General features: G+C 38.1%; 2 protein-coding genes across 4 annotated transcripts; one reads left to right on the forward strand and one right to left on the reverse strand.

Moving 5' to 3' along the window:
* Positions 1 to 216: 216 nt before the first annotated feature.
* On the reverse strand, positions 217 to 18270 carry RAD17 (RAD17 checkpoint clamp loader component). 3 transcript variants are annotated; one of them, XM_075526801.1, is made up of 16 exons: positions 18106 to 18270; positions 16523 to 16801; positions 15302 to 15385; positions 14444 to 14600; positions 13814 to 13950; positions 12619 to 12671; positions 12400 to 12525; positions 12245 to 12314; positions 11487 to 11598; positions 8892 to 9086; positions 7625 to 7710; positions 6897 to 7043; positions 6231 to 6377; positions 5353 to 5473; positions 3951 to 4008; positions 217 to 1553 (listed from the first exon to the last, which is right to left on the reverse strand). In XM_075526801.1, exons 1-16 carry the CDS (start codon positions 18145 to 18147, stop codon positions 1286 to 1288), a joined length of 2082 nt encoding a protein of 693 aa, XP_075382916.1. In that variant the 5' UTR covers positions 18148 to 18270; the 3' UTR covers positions 217 to 1285. The 3 variants fall into 3 exon arrangements, with proteins under 3 accessions (XP_075382916.1, XP_075382917.1, XP_075382919.1); XM_075526802.1 differs by lacking the exon at positions 18106 to 18270 and having other exon boundaries at positions 16521 to 16661; XM_075526804.1 differs by lacking the exons at positions 15302 to 15385; positions 16523 to 16801; positions 18106 to 18270 and having other exon boundaries at positions 13814 to 13963; positions 14444 to 14557.
* Positions 18271 to 18348: 78 nt separating this feature from the next.
* AK6 (adenylate kinase 6) lies at positions 18349 to 21047 on the forward strand. Its single transcript, XM_075526805.1, has 5 exons — positions 18349 to 18520; positions 19037 to 19129; positions 19475 to 19533; positions 19620 to 19765; positions 19914 to 21047. The coding sequence occupies exons 1-5, from the start codon at positions 18493 to 18495 to the stop codon at positions 20101 to 20103; spliced, it is 516 nt and encodes a 171-aa protein (XP_075382920.1). The 5' UTR covers positions 18349 to 18492; the 3' UTR covers positions 20104 to 21047.
* Positions 21048 to 21512: the final 465 nt, after the last annotated feature.

The raw sequence follows: 21512 nt of genomic DNA on the forward strand, positions 1-21512 counted from the left end.
CTACCACCTAAGCTGCACAGCGGTCACCCCATCCAAAGCACCCTCGAGAGGGAGAAGGTGTCAAGGGGCATCAACAGTCAAAAACATTTTGACTTTGCTCTCATGTGTATAGCTGCAATAGAACTTAAGAATTAACAGCAAAATTTCCCTCTTTAAATTTAAAGAACAGCTATAATGTAAAGGCTACACCTGTCCTTTGAGAGAGGACAAATCTGGCCTTTCCAAGAGCAGCATTCACTCCAAGGTTACGGTGGGTAAACACGTATTTTGTTCTACTAAACTCTGGCTGTAAGCAATACAGAAACGCAAACATACATTACACATTCAAAGTTGTTTGTTTTGGTTTTTTTCGTGTTCCTGTGGTATCACTAACCACAGCAATGTATTAGATTGGTTTGCATGGACCAATCCCTGTTACAGAGAAACGCCATTATCAGACAGTATTAAACAGTCTATTCAGACAACCACAACACACGTCCCATGTGTCGGTTACCAAACACAGGATTGTTCCTTCCCCCAGCACAACTGCAATTTAAGGAGAAAAACTGCACACTACACCATTAAATTCCTACAGAATACAAAGGATGAGAAGGACTTATGCTTGATTGTTATATTTTCCCCGCCATAAGTTATGAAAATATCTTTCAAAAAGGAATCCAAAATAAGCTGTTGTACAACATATGTTCAACTTACAAACGCATAAAAGTCTGTGGCAGAGTACAAAACAGTATTAATACAGTAGGAGTTTTATTTACATCATCAGTATGGGATATCAAACTTTTTACATGTACACTTCAGTCTCTTCTTTCAGAAGGGCCAAGCTTCCAAACAGCAATTTTTTTGAAGGTATGAATTTTAATAAAACCTTCAAATGCTGACAACTTATCAACTGTGTACTCCGGAAACACACTGTACAATTGCAAAGTAAATTAAAATGTGTAAAAAATAAAAATAACTTAAGAGTGACACTGCTTATCTACAGTCTCTTTCAAACTGATTTCAGTCACCATTTAGTCTTGTCTTTTTATCAATATAGATTACTTCATGGCTCAGGAGTGGCAGGGAATAGCTTGTAATTTAGCATTCAGCTGAGGTCTGATCCTGCAAAGCTAAGAGGAAGCTGAGGAGAATTGTCTTGATGCTGACACAGCATGTTTAGACTTGGCCTCCTAGCCCACCTAAGTAGCTAAAGCAGTACTTTTGTGCAGACCATACTCTCTTTAGCAAAGGCCTTTGTAGCATACTAATCTATTCAGGCAAGTCAGTTGTTGACATTTTGTTGTACTCAGTCACTATCATATTCCTCTATTTTTAATTCGTCTTCCTCCATGATTGCTTGAGCTGCAACAGGCTGAGGCTGACTGCAGGGTAGTTCACTTCCACTGCACTGGCTAGAAGAGAGAGGGAATCCATCTGATTCATTTTCATTCGTTCTGTTTCTCTCCATCTGTACAGCTGTCTCTGTAGCATGCACATCGGCACAGTCCCCCTCAGAGCTAACAAATAAGTCTGGTATCCCAGGATCTTTGTCAGTAAGTGTTTCAAGCTTTAACCTGTAAAATTACCATTGCAACAGAAAGTTACCACAAAAAACAACATCTCCTGCTCCCTCACACAGAAGCTGTACTAGAAAAGACTGCCCATATACCACACAAGCCACCCCCGTTTCACTGATGCTCAACAGCTTTCACATTTTCTGGCAGTTATACCCTCCATCATTCACAGTTAATTCAAGCTATACACGTTCTGTATTTTCTTTTTCAGTATTAAGCTTTTACAGCTCTGCGCACATCTTTCAGGTATAGATACTTGTGCCCAGAACTCAACACTGTACAGCCTACATGACGGCCTACAGAAGACACAGGAGTTCCTCTCAGGGAAAGGACCACCCTGCATAGCCTCAAACCACAGCAACATCAAAATACCAATCATGTTTGTGCTCGTGACTCTCCCAGTACCTGTTGTTGCTTGAAGTTTCTTCCTTATGGTGATAGTGGTTTTGCTTAGCTTTCCTCACGCACAGGAACTGCTAACAACTAAGTTACTGACAACAGCCCACAGTACATTAGACCCTTTCCAAGCAAAACCGAAATCCTTTAGGACAGGAAGCAATTTAACTTGAAACAGGCAAATGAAAAAGGAAAAAAAAGAGTGGAAAGGAAATCTTTTTATATTTTATAATTTCATTTACTATTTGGACTTCTCAATCTTTCTAACATCTCTATATTGGTATGTTACCAATGGTCCTTTATTATTTTTCCCACTTTACATGGGAATAAGAAAAACTTACATGGTTACTGACAAAACCTCATCCTGACACCAATTCCAGGTGATCAAATACCATGTACTCTCCTCAATGCCAGTTTTCTTACTACAGTACCATTCCCATTCCAGTGATAAATATAATGGAAAATAAATAAAATGTTCTTATTTCCATTGAAACACCTGCACATAAGTTATTTTAAGGACTGCTTAATAATACAAAATAAATTATTTTCAATGAGGATTCCTGAAGGAAGCAAATGCTTGCTAAAATACCTACATTTCTCTATACTTCCTTTCCAAAATGGTGAACAAATGAAAAAGCATTACCATGTTTTCAGGAGAAAGTTACCCCTCAAAACTCTAAATGACACACACCCAACTTATTAATGCACATACAAAACATTTATCAATATTTAAAGGTATGCTGCAGACAAAATTAATGGCATAAGGAAGTCTACAATTAATCTGTAAAGTTACAACATTTTGGCTTAGACTAGGGAGATTGCAAAGAAATACACCCATTAGGGACACTTTCCTTTCTTCCTGACTAGCAACCAAAATGGCTTTTAATACAACTGTTGGGGAACAGGATGGTTCTTGGGTGATACAGCCTTTACCTTACAGGCCAGTATTTCATAGTTAAACTCAGAGAGCAATACCTCAGTGATAAATACGAGATGCTTTGTCAGATGCCCTAACAAACTCTCTCCTTGGTTAAGAGATGAAAGAGTTATTCTCAGCAGTAACTAACTGTGAGCTAACTGTGATCTCAATCCTTTATTAGAAAAGAACCATCACAATTAAAACTGTTTTTTATTTCAGAGATATCAAAGTTATAGAAATGTAACTGAGGCTCTATTAGTATAAATGACGCCTATGATTCAGAAGGCTCACTAAAGTCACAATGTAACATGTCACGCCATGTCACCCCATGAGCGCCACACAATCTAAGTAAAGCACTACAGTCTCGCAATTGAAATAAACAGTATTTTTTCAGTATTTAACATCTAAGACAGAGGATCTTCAGTAGCTATAGTTTTATTAAAAAAAAGCATTCTAAACAAAGGCTTACTCTAAGTAGTCTGATAGGCAAAAATTCCACAAAATAAAAATCAGTGCTGCTATCCACTTTCAGGAGAAGCCCTCGTTAAAATATTTTGTGGTTCCATAGGTATACAACTGCTTCAAAGGAAATAATTCCCCATTACACTTTATTTCTTACACCTCTAACTAACACACATGTGAACACAGAATGTTCTATCAATCTTCCAGATTACCATTTTATGTCATGATAAATAACAGGCAAAGCATGCTATACTCTCTGCATCAATTCACTTTTGTTCTCACATAAAGGTTTTAGATTGTAAAAAAATATTTAATTGAGATCATGCACTGGAGAAACATAGGTATGTCTAGGACAGAGCTAATATTTGATACAATAGAAAAGAAAGCTAAACAAGGATTAAAAGCAAGACTATAGTTAAAATGTTGCTTCTACCATTGTAATGATAAACAGATTTGAACTAGAAAAAGTTTTAACAGGCAAAATGTAAAATTATCATGCCACAAGTGAGGGAAAATGTCACATCACATATGTACACTGAAGATGTTTCTCTATGAAAGAGTTCTTTTCCTCAATATATTAAGACAGAAAGTTTTTAAGAAAAGACAGAAGTCAAGTTTACCTCCCAAAATGTCTTTTCAGCGGTAGCCTCCCAACGTCTTGGATAAAAGCAATCTGAGCTGAGAACAAAGAATCACCAGTATCATGTTGGGTAGATCATAACACACATACAATTAAACATACTAGAAAATAAATAATTCATAAGTTTAGTCAAGTATTCCTGCATATATTTGCAGTATTTTGGATACCAACACTGCACACGTGTATGCTTTTTTTTCTCTCCAAATTGTTTACTGTTTTACCATAATATATTTACAGATAGCCTACACATAAAAAAAAAATCCCTGACATTCATCAACTGTGTATTTATGATGTAAAGTTATTATTCCATAGCCTACAAAATTAATTCATCCTGATGTAAATTAATTCATCCTGATGTCAAGGCCTCAGTTAAGACATGAAGCCTTTTATTTGAAGTAATTAACATAGCATAAGCGACCCATCTGTTTCAAGAGTAATTTTTAGATTATGTACCATACAAAGTAAATTTTTCTGCATCAACTGTCTGCTATTGTATTACCTCAGGTTACACATTCTTTTAATGCACTGCAAACTTGGATTTTGCTTACTTTATCTGGGAAAGGCTTTTTAAAGCCTTTTAAGTCTGTTGATGTTACTGGAAAGGGACCAGTAAGCAATGAAGATCTAGTTAATATTGCCTACTAGGTTTCCAAAAGTCTTCTCACCAAATCCTCTAGTAGATTTAAAAGAAGTCCTAAGCCTAAGAGAACAACTTCATTAGTAAAGGTTGTTAAATAATTAATGACTAGGAAATGGGGAGAGGGGTATGAGGTAATAGTTAACTCTTGCAATGGAAAATAAGTTGCCACTACAGTTCCGCAAAGATCTGTGCTAGGACCTGGGCTAGCCAGTACATTCTTAAACATAACCCTGTGAAAAAGGGGTGAAGAGTGAGATGAGCGAGTTTGCCAACGCCACCCAGTTAGACAAGCTAGTAAGGATGCGGGCAGACAGAAAAACTGTGCCTTAAGAGACGGCGTGAGAGGGCAACATGAAGAAATTTAGAAGTACACAGATACCAGAAATGCATTCAGTAAAAAAGGGAAAAATTATTTCAAATACACCAACATGAGAACCCCATCTTACACATTCATAAAGCATCATATAACCCTCACTTCTCCCAAGAGAGATATTTATTTTAATTCTTTCAGTTACATAAGTTTCAAAAATGTTCTTGACATTGTTTCAAACCTAACAGGACAGCTTTAGTTTTGGCTATGTTACTAGAAACATTTTTGGGTATCGGCTATATGCATTTACCATAAGTACCTTTTTACTGAGGCAAAAGCACAGATAGTATTGACATTTTAGGTTACAAAATTTTTCAGTATGCTTTAATTACAAAAAAGAGCCCAAGATCAAGAGAGTTACACCCATCTTACCTTGGTTTCTCATTGGATTTGCTAGCATAGCAAGATAGGGCAATAGCTCTGTCTGAAGACATTCAGGTGGTAAACAGAAGCTTGAAAAGAGAGATTTTGCAGCAAGGCAGTTTTCTTGATACTGTAAGAGTTGGGTGAAAAAGAAACACAAGTAAAGAAAACTGGTAAATCATTATTAACATAGATATTCTGTACAGTAAAACACAGACTTTCTCCTTGCCTGCTTGATCACTACACACAAGCTACTGAAAAATGAGACTAGAAAAACAGATAAGCAGTTAGAGTTAACATATACAGATCATAAAAATTTTGAATTCCTTCATTTTTGCCTTTTGCTGGACATTAACTTTTCCAGAAAATATTTATCCCTTGATTATAGAATTCCCCACCCATCCAGGCCAATATTTTTTGCCAGATACAGCAAGAGAAGTATTAGTTCAAATGTAAAAAATTGGCAAGGGCTTTGGTATCTCATGAACAAGCTATTTCTGATAAACACAAAAAACATAACAGCAGTGATTTGTTAAACTTACACGAGAGTTTAATGTGATTTAAACTGCACAAACTGTACACAGATGTACTTTTAGGAATACTTTACAGTATTTCAACACTAATTGTGTCTCCATTAACTTACGATTAAGACTCTCCCAGCAGTATGCCAACTTGGACACAGGAATCAGACTCTGTCAGAGGCCTCCAATTTATGTTTCCATTAAAGGAGTAATACAAATGTAACTCTTCAAGCAAGTGCTTTTCAGAAGTAGCTTATATCAAACTAGGATATTCAACAGGCTTAGCACTGTGAGCAAATCTTGTCTATACTACTCAAGTCATACCTTACAAAAAAAAAACCCCCCCCAAAAAAATCAAGCATTTACCTTTTTATTGATAAAGAACCACTGGGGTTTATGTAAAGGCCGGAACCCCATCCCTCCTTGGTGGTGGGCAAAGGCTCTGGAAGTATTTGAATGTATCACCCCTCGGGTAGCCACAGATGCACTGTATTTTTCCATCACAAACCGTGTCTGAGAGAGAAATCAGGCATTATGTGAACTCAAGGTCTCAGTACAGTCTGTCTCATTTGAACTAAAACACACTCTGTAACTGCAGTGACATGGCACACCCAGAATACGTTCAGATTACTGTGAAACTTTTACTCAAAGCAGCTGAATGAAAAAGTAGCTCAATTTCTTCAGGGAAAAGACATACAGACTCCAACACATTTTTAGCATAAATACGTTCTACTTAAAAATACTTTATAGAGTATTTTACAAACACTATAACCCACTATAATAAAATATTGGCAGAAGTTGGACAAAAAGTTGGGCCTGCATCTGTTCTATAGTTGATGTACTTTAGCATTTATTAACAATTCACTGTCACCTATACTGTAAGTTTGAAGTTATATAGCTTCTTATTGAATTGCAAGAAAATTGCTTTCTATCATTCATAAACATTTAGAGAAAAATTTTAAAGTTCAATGTCAGAATACTATTATGTACACAAAAAAAAAAATTATGTGTGTATAAAAAGATTACACTTACACTCCAATTACTACAAAGGACATCAGCGGTGCTCAAATACTCACTGGCTCTCACTACATCATCTATATCAGAAAAAAAGTCTACATAGTTCTGGTGAAGGTATAAATTAAACATGCTTCCAGACATATGCGATTTTTCCACAATATCCTATTAGGAAAAAAAAAAAGTTCAAGCTTTACACAGTGTATAAGAAAAAGCATCCTATAAAAGTTGTAATACATTCAGATGGTTAGGGAGCTGGCACACATGATCTACAAAGTGATGCTTATATACAAAAGGGAGGTTGATTTGCTCCCAGAGAAGGCTAACGGTGGGGATGGAGGGGCAGAAGCCATTGCTGTCTTCAACTCTCTCAATGGGTGGTAACAGAAAAGTGAACTCGGACTCCTCTTGGCAATGCACAGGGAAAGGATGAGAGGTAACAATCACAGGCTGCAGGAAGGGAAGTCCATCTTCCACTACAAGTCTGTCAGTGAGGTGAGAGAATCTCTATCCCTGGACATACTCAAAATTCCACAGATCAAGAGCCTGGAAACCTAATCTACCTTTGAAGTTAGCCTCCGGAGGTCCCTTCCAGATTAATTATTCTGTAACTTAGGTTGAGTACAGATACATTAAGATCAGTGACAAAACCACTGTGCTTGAGAATTTGCATCAATCCCTTAGAGTTTGTTTTGGTTTGTTTTTTTTCAAACCAAACTGGAATCAAGTAGTTACTGCAGATGTACCTCAGGCTGAATAAGCAAGGTGTCTCGACGGTATTCTGATAAGTGAGCAGGCAGCTGAGGAAATTCTGATTCTGACACTGGTTCTCCTACAAAGGATTTTACAATCTTTAGTCTTTCAGTATCAGAAATGTTGTTACATTTCTGCACATAATCAAAAAGGCCAGAAGAAAAAGACACACATTTCAGATTAAATATTCAAAATTAGAATAAAAATTACATAGGAGCAAGAACAGAGATGTGTAACTGCATGAACAGTAGTTTTCACATATACTAAGCATCATTTTTAGCAACTGTCAACTCTACCAGCAACTAGATTACACCATTTTCAGTTCCCAGAAAGCTCTTGATGCAGGCATAAGTACTTAATTATATAGTATTACACTTCATATAACAAATTTCATCTAATTATTTTCATATTCCCTCATCTCACTATTTCTCCTCAGTTGATTTTGGAACTGATATTGTGAATTATTCCTGAACTGTGGACAGCCAATGGCATTATGGATCCTGATTTAGCTGAGTGCAGATAGTACTAGTTTAATTAAGTACCAAATGCTTATGAATCATAGTTTTTAAATTTTAAAAAAACAGTACTGTAACCACACACTGGGAGCAGACAGATTCTGTAAATTTACAGAACCTGAGTGTATACAAAGTAGAACTTTCAGTAGTAGTACGGTGGAAAGTATTCTGGAGATGTGGAAAGGGAGACAGGGTATGACAGAGAAGTGGAAGAGGTTTTCAGGTCAGAAACAAGAGAGCACATTTGTCTGTTGAAGGGAAACAAAGAGTTGAGATAAACAGTAGGGAGGAAAAGACAGCAGAAGGAGTCAAACCCATATACACAAATAAGGGAGGCAGTAGCTATGAGGCTGCAGGGCTGTTCTGTAACCTTTAGGAATACAGACGAGTACAGAACATAATGTACAACAATGTACAATTCTGCACAAAGGCAAAATTTGCTTTTGTACAAAGCAACAAATGTGATGGTTAGCTTTTTGTGCATGACAGCATGTGGACCTAATGCAACTACTTATGCAATTTTATGATATACACATAGTAGATTGTAATGAAACATTTATTTACCTAACAGATACAGACAGCTGCACTCTCAGTTACCACAAACTTTTATTACTGTTTTTATACTGTTATTAATGACCAAACATGCGAATTAGAGCCCACGCTAAGCCTTACTTTAGCAAATATAGCTATTAGCAGCTGACATGCTTTGCCCATTGAAAGGAAGAATAAGTCAAAATTGTCTTACTTTTGCAGTAAATTATTTTCCCCAGAGCATGGAAAAGAAAGATGGAAGCATCTTTGCCACCTATAGCTTGTATCTCCTGGTCTTCTGAATTATTAGATTTACTTTTCTTTCTTACTTTAGATACTGCTGCTGCTTCACATTTTAGTGTGGAGCTCCTTTTCTTCCTTGACCAAAACTCGTTCTCCAATGAGCAGTCTACCAATAAAAGCAAAAATGCAATCAGGATAAAGTACATGAATCCAAAAAAGTTTTCTATTATATTGCTACTGCCAATGTTCTAAACAAACAAATAAAAAAAAAAACCTAAGAGAAAAGGTTATATAAATAGGGGCACAAAGAGAAAACTCATTTATTAGGAGGACAACCCAGTCACCTAAACTAGCATGATTCATTCCACTTCTGTCCCTTAAGCCACAGCTAAGGTGCCAAGTACTTTTTTGAATAGTAAATACCTGTCTTTAAAAAAAGCTAGCATTCTTGCTTATTCATTCTAGTTCTGATGTATTCCCAACTTGCCTTTCTTTAAAATTTCTTCTTTATAAAGTACAAGTGCAAATATATGTAAATTATATTTCAGTTACATTCTGTTCACTTATCAATTTATCTTCTATTTGCATTATCTGTATAATACCCTCACTGCAATACAAGGTGGCAAAGAAAACCTTTCATTAGGTGATTCTTCCAACAGCCTACTCATTTCCACAATGTTTTCAGCTCCAAGGAATAAAACCCTTCTACTCTAATTTAAACCTCAAAAATTTTCACCCACAGTTTGATTTAGTAGCAGGTGAATGTTCCTTATCGAGCTAAGAGAACTCATCCTTTAAGTATTTATCTTTCTTTTCTTCCACAATTACCACGGATCCATTTTACCCGTTAATACTACTACAAAGTGAATATATCGCTTGTGTTTACACATATGCACAAGTGAAGAAAGAAATCCTATTTATGTAAAAACTAATACTGCATTCTCAGAAGATCAACAAGGAAGTGAGGTGTCTCCAAAATTTACAAAATATCACTGGCTGCCAATCATTTACCTATCTGAAATACTTCAACAACTAAAAAATTTCTATTCAACATGAAGGCAGCTCTTCTCAATCTGTTACAGAAAATGTGAGAAGAGAATGTTCAGTGTGGTGTGACTTGAGTACATGATTCTCAGATGTCATGTACAGAAGCTGTCAAGCCATATGCCTTTGTTTTCTCCAAAGTTCTCTTTATAACTCTCATGTTTTTACATTTCCAAGGTAATTCATTAAGTATTACACAAACTGGTCATTTTAAGACCACTTAGATTTTCTACAGTATGTAAAAGCTACTTAGTATCCAGCAGTGAGCTACTGCAAATTTTTCTCAGGTATCACCAACCTAGTATTTATTAACTTAATGGCATTATCATCAAAATGGTCTTACTGAGAGGAATTTTCTATTTTTCTGATTAACACAGAACAATACAAACTTAGTATACTAGAAGACAACATCAGAAGAATTTAGTTTCCACATCTGCAAGTTAAACACAGAAACTTGACTATCCCCCTCATGTAATTTAATGAACACAGTTAATTTAATTTCAATATATTCTAAAACTCAAACTACAACACTCCCTCTTACAACAAGGACCTGAAACTACATTTAATCCTGTATTCCATGAGCACATTTTCTATTTGCAAGGTGGATGGGAGAGAAAATGAATAAAAGCAACAAGACCATTGCTAGCTTTACGACATACCGCAGAAGACAACTGTTGAATTCACTTCCTTATTTCTAGGTTGAATATAAACGCTGGCACCATCTAATGGTTCTTAGAATGAACTACACATGCCAGAGTACTGCTTTTAAAAATCACAGATTATGTAACTTGCATGCCTTGGTTTCTTAACAATCATCAACTTCCAATGCTTATAAAAGACATGACAGTAAGTCTCCTGTTTTCTTCCTATGTTGGAACATTAAAAATAATCCCAAACTAAGTCTAATCTGAGCATTGTCCAACCAAGTACTTTAAAAACTACTAAAACACTGAATTTCAAAGTTATTCTATAATACACTCAATAACTTCACAGTAGGTCATGCCACCTCACAGCTTTTCAATTTACCAACAGCCATAGGAACTCCAAAGTAAAATCAATCATTACAGAAATACTGTATACAAAGTCAATGGCCTATTTCAGAAACACTTTAAGGGTAGAGATAAGGACATGGAGAAGTATAAATAACCAAGCAATGAAAATATCCCGTTCGAATTAAGGTTGCACCATAAAAGCTTTGATCAGTAAACACACACCAATAGCAAAGATATCAAGAAGAAAAGAGGGCATTTCATTAAATCACATCAACACATACGTAGCCAACGTTACTCAGTTTTAAGACTATATATAGCAGTCCTGAGATGGAATATTTTCAGCTTAAAAAAAAAAAAAAACAAAACCAAAAAACCAAGAAACAAACTTTGTGCCTTTTATTCCTGCTCTAGAGCAGCATATCAAAAAATGTTTTGCACAGCTCACCTAGCTGTGCTGCAACAGTGAACAGAATACCTTTACAGCAGAAACGGTCAAATGTCATTTACTTAACAAAATCATAGGTATTTACCTTTCACAGAAGAAAACTGAAGACTGTTTATTGCACTTCTTATATCACCTGAACAACCTCTGCAAAGCAACTCCAGAGAAGTTCTATCAAGAGCAGAATTCTTTTCTCTGTTCTACATGGAAAAGCAACATTCAAAGTAATAAGAAAAAGTAGGAAAAGGAGTATTTGAATATTATTCTGGCTGTGGGGACCCACCTCTGATACACACCATAAACAGACTACATGAGCACCCATCATGAGCTCAAACCAAGTAATATTGCTAACTTTAAAAGATTTAACCCATTTAAGCACATTGCCACATTTTATATAGCAATATTAAAGAGAATAATGCACATAATTCTTTGCAACGTGTCACTCAATCTCGGACTTGGTTGTAAACAAAACAGTTTAGGAATAATACAGGATTTAGGTTCATGACCTCTTCTGGCCTTGCTGGATACAATGAAAATTACTTCTATTCCTATTACTTGTTTCATATATATATAGTTTGTGTAATAGGCAGAAGAATTTTCAGGAGTAACTTTGAAGACTTAGAACAAGGATCAAGTGGAACTTATCTTAAAAACAAGACATCCTTCCAGTTTGTTCCTTGTTTTCTGGGGGGGCGGGGATTGGTAGGGTTTTTTGGGGGGTGTGGGGGTCTGCTATCAAAGATCAGACAAATACAGTAACAAAAATAGATAACATATTTCAGAAATAAAAGTCTGAAATCTTTTGGCCATGGCACTGCACAGAAGTTCCCAGTTTTGACAACTTACCATACTAGCTTCTGTTGCAGCTATTCGATTAAGAACTTTCATCATATTTGTTGGTGCAACAGGCTTGAAACTGTTGAATTTCATTAAAAAAAAAGAAATTAGTTTCTGACTTCTCATTTATTTCAATCAGGTTTTAATGAGATAAAAGATCTTACCTAATATTGGATATATACAGCTCCTCTAGAATTTCTGTTGGGAATAGTAACCGCTGGTTGCTGTCTCCACTGAAGTTATCTGAGATTATAAATATAAGGGGACATCTACTTGTATGAACAAATCTCCTAAATTGAAAAATAAGCAAGTATAACAAGAATCAAACTCCAGTTTACTGCAAGTGGCTAAAGCTAATAATTAAAAACTTGTCTGCAACTGACCTGAGAATTTCATGTAGACTGCTAGGGTCTCGATAGAATTGGTTAGGTATGTCCTGTTCAAAACAAATGAACGGCTGTCATTACATTCAGATGTATAAATTCTCTCCCACAGACTGACTGTTACGGCATACTACGTCGCTACATATTTTTTCTTCTTAGTTAGCTTGCTTTCAACTAAATTTGAATGTGGCTAACAGTGAAGATAACCGGGGGGCGGGGGGGGGACGGGGGACGACACGACAAAGGAAAAAAACCCAAGGCATAGTATTTCTTTCTTTTATTATGGAAAAAAAATATCTAAAAAAAGGACATAAAGAAAATGTCTTGTTTCCCAAGAAACAGCCTTGGGTGATTACATTGCCTACTAGACAAGAGTTTCACTCAGAGGATAAACAGTCAAGGTAGCAGCTCCACTGAGGAAGACGGCAGGATATACTATTTGGGATATGAAGAGGATCTGCACAAGGAAGTGACTTCATGAAGAGAAGTCACAGAAAACTACGCTTCCTAAATTCTACAGTTCATCACATTACTCAGCTAGAATTTTTATGTCATCTAGTCTTTTTCTTGAAAGTTTACAGACAACTTCACTATCATAACTTATAAAATTCCTCTGTCAGAAAAAACAAGAAACTCAGAAAGAAAATGCTATTGAAACACACTCCTGAATAAGTAAAAATAAAGCCTTCTCTTGTACCTCCCATTATGGCTTACAAACCTTCAGAGTTCACATCTCCACCCTAAATAACCCCCCTGCATAAGACCAGGGAATGCTAAATTTCAAATGCTCTCCGATTGTATCAATTCTCACATCTTCTGTACTCTCCTGCCTCCTTAAGTTACAAAAATAGTGGGGGTTTTTCCCTCTTCCTGTTATACAGATATTTCTAGAAAGCTAATCATACCAAAACATGGGTATGACTTTTCAAATATTGTTTTGATCTACTTTTTGAAACTCTGTTACTTATTTCTGTACACAAACTAGTCTCCAATTTCTGCCTACTAGCTTATATAGTTTAACTACAGGTAGAACTTGGTTCTAGCCTGCTGTAGAGACTCAAAAAGTAACAACTCATCTGCAGTAAAGCAGACTAACTTCTGGCAACACCAATCCACCAGCTGAAGCTAGTTAGCATGTCAATATTATAATAAAATATATTGTTTTCAAAACAAGATTTCACAAGTTTTCACTTACTTCAATAAGAATAAGCTTTTTATCATTTTCTGAGGACTCCCCAAGCATCTGAAGTTTGTTATACTTATTTGCTCTTAACAGAAAATCTTGGAACAGAGCTGCTTGGGCCTGACTCGGAAACGTATGAAAATTTGAGTCTGAAAAAGAAAACTAATTAAAAATATGTATTCTATATAATACCAAGTAGAATATAAATACCCACAAGAACTAATACCCACCCATGCTATTTTCTGACAGTAGCCATTGAACACCACCAGCCAAGCCCTTTGGCAAACACATTACAAATAGAAGAGAATTTTTAAAGGGCAGAATTCAACTGAGGACCCAGACCAAGACAGTCTTACCTATTTTTATTTAACTGGCTCAAATGATATCCAAGCTATTACACAGCTCTCTATACTGATTTCAATTGCAAATTATTTTGGAGTAAATGCTGTAAAAAAAATTATCTGAAAAGGGATTTAGAAGTGAAATAAAGATTCTTATTAAACACTAAGGATCTGACTTACATGGATGTGGATCTGACTGGATATGTGACAGAGACAGAAAAGAATAAAAAAATACAGAATACAAACATCACAAAAGTAACTGGAAGAAAAAAAAAAGAAAAGAAAAAATTAAAATACTTACCATGGCCAAACATATTTCTTAAGTCTTCTTTTGTAAAGTCTAAAGATATTGGATTGGTCCATTCTTGCACCTGAACGCCAAGATCTTTTGCTAGTATTTGTATAGTTGCAGTCTTTCCACAACCAGGAGGACCAGTTAGCAGTAACACAGAGCCACCCTGTCACAGGGAGGGGGTGGGAAAAAAATCCCAAACATGATAAATAAAGACTGAAAGTTGGAAGATGAATATTGGTTGCATTTCTTCTACAGTTTCTCTGGTAATGACTCTCTTTTCCCAGTAAAAACTGAGTTAAATATTTTGTGTTATTAATTTACCTATTGAGTATTCACATAGGAAGAGCTAGTCCAGAACTCTGAAAGCCTTGCTCTAAGTTTTTAATCTATCTGTTCAGTTAACTGCACACCATGTAGGCTACCAACATAATACACACTGAACTGGAGAATCGGGTCTGAAAAACACTAGGCAAGACTGGTAAATGATGCATAAGAACTCCTCTTATCAATCAAGAGGTTAAAAACATTCTATTACATCAAGTCAGCACAACTGGAAATTTGCCAAGATACTTAAAATTAATCTGTGGGAGATAAAATACAGTTACAAGCACACACTGAAGAGGTATGAACTGACTGGATGCTAGAAAATAGTATTTCTGAGCAAAACCAGAATCCACCTGTTAGAAGGATAATCCCTAAACAAATGTGCAAGCTCTAATCCATGTTCTTAATAGATTTCTTATAATGCAATAGATATATAATCACTACCTATAATTTAAAGTTTTTCTCTGAAATTAAAATAAAATTGAATTCAGCTCATTTGTATGGTGTTATACTTCTAGCTGCTAATTTCAGCAAGATTACCTGCTTTGGCTGCCTCTGAAATATGTGCATTTTTAACCAGGTTTCAACTTCTTCAATTTTCTTCTTTTGCACAGCAAGTTCATTCTAAAACAAGATTAAGATATATGAAATGCATATATACACCTCTTGGTTTCTAAGACTGTCATGATGAGATTCAAGAACAGAATATAGGCTGACTAAAACATTAACAGACATGTACGTGTATATTCCAGTTACATATGTTTATGCTATGTAGAAGTAAGTGTTAGAAGAAGTTAAGAACAATCATTTCAGCCTATTTCCTCAAACAATCGATTTATCATTGCTTGCAGTTGGGAAATAATGAATTATTTATTATTCCTAAAGTAACAGCATTACAATCTTGCCTGTTTGTGTCAGTATGTTTTATAGCTATCACTGGTACTTTTTAGGCTCTACTGATTCTAATACTACATAGATTTGTAGAACTTCTGCAAATCTCATGCAGCTTACTTGCCTTCTAGTCTTGTAACTCAATTCCTTGCTAGAGAGGAGCTGTTAAATATTTAAATATAAAATACTACACTAACTTACTTACATCAAGCTAGGTATCACGTGCTGATACCTTTGAAACACCCTGTGAAAAAACTGTTCCACGAGCAGAACCAGTGAAGACAGGTTTATTACATATTTGAGTCCTTTCTCCTTGAAGCCCTGAGGTACCACCCACAAAGTCATGCCAACACTTCCCAACACCCCCCACCCACAAAGTCATGCCAAAGATGCATCAAGCAAGCAAGAGATAGCACAAACTGCAATTAGTCAAGTACTCTGAACATGCTAACAGACCAGCTAACTGCCGTCCAGTAACATGCAACGTAATTTCTGTTATCTTTCCCAGAATTAGTGCACTAATTCAGTTCTCTCTCCTTTCTTTAGCTGTGGATTTTCCTATTTCTTGGAGGTGTCATATCTGGCTGAAATTCCACAATGGGTTCAAAAGTTTAGGAGTGGATGGACAGGAAACAACAGCTCATCAGTAGCTTTATCTCCTCAGGAAGGTTGGGGAAAAAAATGCATCTCCTACAGATAAATAGCTCATTAAAATCTTAACTACAGACAGTAAACAAATCAAACTAGTACTTCACTGTCCTAATAAAATAGGATATACTTAGAACCTGACCAATACAGATCATGAAGAGAAGGACAACATGCTACACCATCATGTTACTACTACATTAGCACTTAGAATAACTCTCACACCTGAGTTTCAGGTTTGTATCTATCTACCCATGGCTCATCTTGAGATTGGCTCCAGTTTTGTCTTGACTTGTTACAAGGCAGATCTACTGAAGACAACTTTGCTCTTTTTCTGGGTAGAACTTTGGTTTTGCTGCTTTCTGGCACAGAAGACAGGTCTTTCTTCTTCTGCTGCCGGTTTCTTCCAGAGTTGCCTTCTAGTGGCTTCACAGGAACTGCACTAGAAGAAATATCTGTGTTTCCAAAGAAGTCATCAAATGAACGTGCCAACCAATCTGTTACCTGGTAAGACACAAACGTTTTGCTATTAATGTAGCATTCTTCTCCCCTTAATTGGCTATAGTTGTCTCCAGAAAATTGGAGATTTTTATCAAGTGTATGTAAGAATATCTTGTAGATGTAAAGAACTTCATTAGCATTGAAAGGCGTATTATTAGTCAGCAACAAACACAGGCACTTATGCTTTTTAAATGTGTCAGCTACACGATTCTTCAGTATTAAAAAAAGCTACACCTTACACGTTGTTATAGAGTATTTTGCAGCAAACTGGCAAATCAGAACAAGTTGAAAATTCTACAAATACACATTCCAACTAAAGAAGTAAAATTAAAACAGAGATAAGAATGATAAAACAGCATAAGCTTATTTATACTGTTTTCACATTAAGGTCACGTTCATGTTGTTTCTGTATAGTTTTCATTACGTGGTTTTTTTTCTTTCTTTAAGATTTACAATGCAGCCATTTGTGTTTAAAAGTTAGAAACAGGCAACAGAGAAAAAATTATTTAGGCAGCATAGTAAAATCAAGTATTGTTTGCTGTGCGAGGAAGGTTGGACTGATCTAGAATCAGACTGTCACGTGTATCAGAAGTCGGTCTGGCAGTGACAAGGAACAAAGCTGCTGATAGCATCAATACTTAATTTTGGATTTGAGAAATACCCTGCTAGGACAGGTGTGCAAACTTACACCCCAGAGCCACTTTTCAGCCTGCCTACGGTCCCAAAATAATATCCCAGTGATCGCACGCCCTCCACCGCTAACAACGGCACAATGACCTCTTAGCACAGGAACCGTAGGGGGCTACATGCCGAAACACCGTTCTGTGAAAAGGGGAGTAACAGAATAGACACGTCATCTCCAAAAAGGTGTGTGCATACTCTACAGTTCACACATCTTATAAACTAATGCAACAAACCGTTACCGGACACGAGATTATCTGAGACTAAGAGCCATTAGCAACTGGGAAGGAGGATTCGTCTCTGCACGGTTTGCTTTTAACGTTATTCTGACAAAAACTATTTTTAGTTGAATTTGCATATTTACCAGCGGGCCGGATACCACCGTGGGAGGGGGTTTCCTTTTTAAACATTGCACTAGTAAGAAAATAAACATCTTGCACACAGAAAAAACCGCAACTGAAAAGGAACTGCCAGCACAGAGACCAAGGAGTAATTATCGGGCCTAAACATATTGCTGACCGGAGCCGCCCGGCTCTTCCCGGAAGCTCCCTCAGGGCAGACTTTCGGCGCCCGGGAACCCCTCACGCCGGCGGCCCCCTAGTCCCTATCCCCCGTCCGCGGCCTACCTCCGCCGGCGCCGCGTGCCTTCCCGAGGAGCTTCCAGACATCCTCAGCCCGGGCGGGGCCCATCCGCCGCGCGGTCCCGCTGCCACAACCGGGCCTGAGGGGAAGAGCCCCGCTCCCGGGGCGGCCGACGCGGAGGCAGCACCCGGACGGGCTGAGGCGGCAGCAGGCCGAGTTCCCTCACACCGGACCGCCGAGCTCCGCAGGGCCCTTCTCCTCCGGCGGCTCTTAGCTGTCCGCGGCGCGCCTGCCTGCCTTGGCTGCCCCCCTGCCCGCCCGCCCGCGGGCAGGGCGGGTGACGCCATCGGCGTGCGGCGGCGGCGGCGGAGGCCCCCGCGCACGTGTCTCCTAGGCGACGAGCGGCGCCGCCGCCGGCGCGGAGCAGCAGCATGAGGCGGCCCAACATTTTGCTCACCGGTGCGGGGCGGTGGTGGTGGCGGGCCGGGTGCCGGGCCGGGTGCCGGGCCGGGTGCCGGGCCGGCTCGAAGCGGGAGGACGCCGGTCGTCTCCGGGCCGCTTGGTCGCGGCGGGGCGCGGGGTGGGCCTGCGGGGAGAGGCCCCAGCCCTGTTCACAGCCCGGGGTGATCGGGGGTGTGGGGTCCGTGCGGAGGCGGTGCCGGGCTGCTCTGCTTGAAAACTTGGGGGTTTTCCATATTAGTTAGGGCTTTTAAATGAGGGCAGGTTTAACTTTTGCATCATCCCGGTTGGCGTAACACTTCTGTGCAAACTGAGAGTTTTCTTCGTAGTTGCTTTTTAATCTCTAGACATTGCTCGTATCTGTTTTTCCTTGTCACGGAGCTTTTTGCCCCCTTTTTCTTAGACGAAATTGCCAACACAGACTGACAAACGTTGCCTTTTTGACTCCTTAGAAGCTTATTTGAAGATGACTTGCACTCTGTTCTCGTACTGGTTTATATGGGGTTTTGTCTTTAGGTACTCCGGGTGTTGGGAAAACCACGCTCGGAAAAGAACTTGCATCGAGAGCCGGGATGACCTATATTAATGTGGGTGACATGGCAAAGGAAGGTAGGCCATATTAACAAAGTAGTCTGTCAAAGTACTTTAGATACTTCTGCTTTGTGTAACCATGCGCTTGTAGTGCATCTATTATATATTAAATGAAAAGGCAATGAGTTTGCTTTAACAGAAATATTTTTGGTGTTATGAGTTAAAAAAGCATTTCTGTAACACTAGCATGCTGTGTATTAAGGAATAAGTAACAAACTGCTCCTTGTATGGATTTGTAAACAAAGCGTTCCTTGCTCTGAGTACTATCTTTTGTTTGCATCCTCCTGAAATGTACGTAACAATATAAATAATTTTAATAGCTGCTGTTACTTCACAAACCTCCACAAATTATTTTTGCTGCAGGAGAACTGTATGAAGGTTTTGATGAGGAATATGATTGTCCCATTTTGGATGAAGACAGGGTAAGTCCAACTTCAAAACCTAGTGGTTTTGTATTTTGACTTTCTGTAATTTCAGATAAATTTGCCTATCTTTGTTTCTTTTGTAGGTAATCGATGAACTAGAAGATAAAATGAGTGAGGGGGGAGTTATTGTCGATTATCACGGCTGTGATTTTTTCCCCGAACGGTGGTTTCATATAGTATTTGTACTTCGTACAGAAAATTCATTTCTGTATGACAGACTTGAAAGCAGGTATGTCAGTGGAGTAAATAAGGAGTAGAGTATGTCATACAATTTCACTGGAGATTTTTCTAGGGTATAAATTACTGATTCTCTATAGAATACTTGATAGTTCTCTGCATATCTACAACTGTCTCTCAGTATTGCTCTTGTTTTCTAGGGGCTACAAAGGGAAAAAGCTGCAAGACAACATTCAGTGTGAAATTTTTCAGACACTTTATGAGGAAGCTATGGTGTCATACAGAGAGGAAATTGTACGCCAGTTACCCAGCAACACTCCAGAAGACCTAGAGAGAAATTTGGATCAGATTATGCAATGGATTGAGCAATGGATGAAGGACAACAATTGACATTTGGTGAAAAAGTAACTCTGCTGGATTGCTTCCCGGGAGGGTTTAATAAATGACGTTAATAATTCTTGTATGATAAATTGAAATTAATTTTATTGTAATTTGATACGGTTGGGGACTAGAAGACGGTTCAGAATAGCCAGGTTGTAATGCTTTGGAACAGCCTTTGAAGCACTCTGGGAGAGGCACACAGGAGAACTGACCAAGTGAAAATTCAGCAGTGAATTAAAGGATGAAAATGACCTGGTTGCCCTTAGCAGGTTCAGTAACAGAGAATTTTTTGGAGCTCACCATTAAACCCAAACCTTCCCCCCCACCTCTCCCAAGAAAACTGTAAAATCCTGAAAACTGATGGCAGTTGAGGAGCTTTTGACTTCTAAAGGGTAAAGCAGTGTCCTGAAAATGAGTTAGTCTGTTTCTGAATTTTTAGACTAAAAACTGCTATACTCTGCTGTACTCTTGAATGCATGGAAGCTAATGTAGAGTGAGGGGTGTATGATACAGTTGAAGGAGGGTGCTTTGTTTTGGAGGGAAGAGAAGTGACGTGGTAAGAGAGCTATTTTAAAATGATTACACAGAACTTCAGGGATTACTTAACGGTGTAAGGAAACATCAGCTGTATCTGCACTGGTGTGGAATATTAGTAAGTTTTATTTCTCCTTTTCCTCTCAGTATTCTCCATCACCCTTCCCAATCATGGAACATATTTATTGCTGTAGGTTTATCAAGGAAATATGTCATTTGGCAGGATAATGAACCTGCAGCAATCCAAAACATGGTTACACCTAAAATACTGGCAGCCATCTGTTCTAATTGCTTGTAAAGCCTGGGTTCTGGGGCTGTGCAAAGTAGAAATAACCTTTCTTCACTGAAAAGGTGGCTTGTAAAGCCTTGTGAAAGATTCTGTAGAAAGTGATTGCTAATAAAGTTTTTATACACACGAGTTTGAATAGTAAGGCTCTATTTGCTTGAAAATTTCTATTGTAAAGAGTATTATGGTTGCATAGTTAAGATTCTTTTTTTTATTCCAAATTTGGTATAGACTTCTTGTGAGATTTACAGAGGAATACTGCATCAGCAATTTGACCCTTGTATAAACCGCAGTGGTGGAACATCTGGAGTTTCCTTGCAGAATCGGGACCAAATGCTGTGGAAGCGCGCGCGCGTACGCGTATGGCTCTTGATCAGCCGCTTTCGGGGTTATTGCTTGAAAGGGAAAGCGGGTGGAGGGAGGTCTCTGGCATGGCGGTCTCGGGACAGCACCGGTTCTTGGGAACGCTTCGAATGACCGCGTCTTGTCACGTAAGATCGCGTTTCCAAAAGCTGCTCGGGATGCGTGTAAATGCTGTTGTGGCTGGGGGGCAGGATACAGAGCTGGCTCTAGACCAGGATACAGATCCTGCGGGCAG

The sequence above is a fragment of the Mycteria americana genome, chromosome Z (assembly GCF_035582795.1).
Source record: "Mycteria americana isolate JAX WOST 10 ecotype Jacksonville Zoo and Gardens chromosome Z, USCA_MyAme_1.0, whole genome shotgun sequence".
NCBI lineage: Eukaryota > Metazoa > Chordata > Aves > Ciconiiformes > Ciconiidae > Mycteria > Mycteria americana.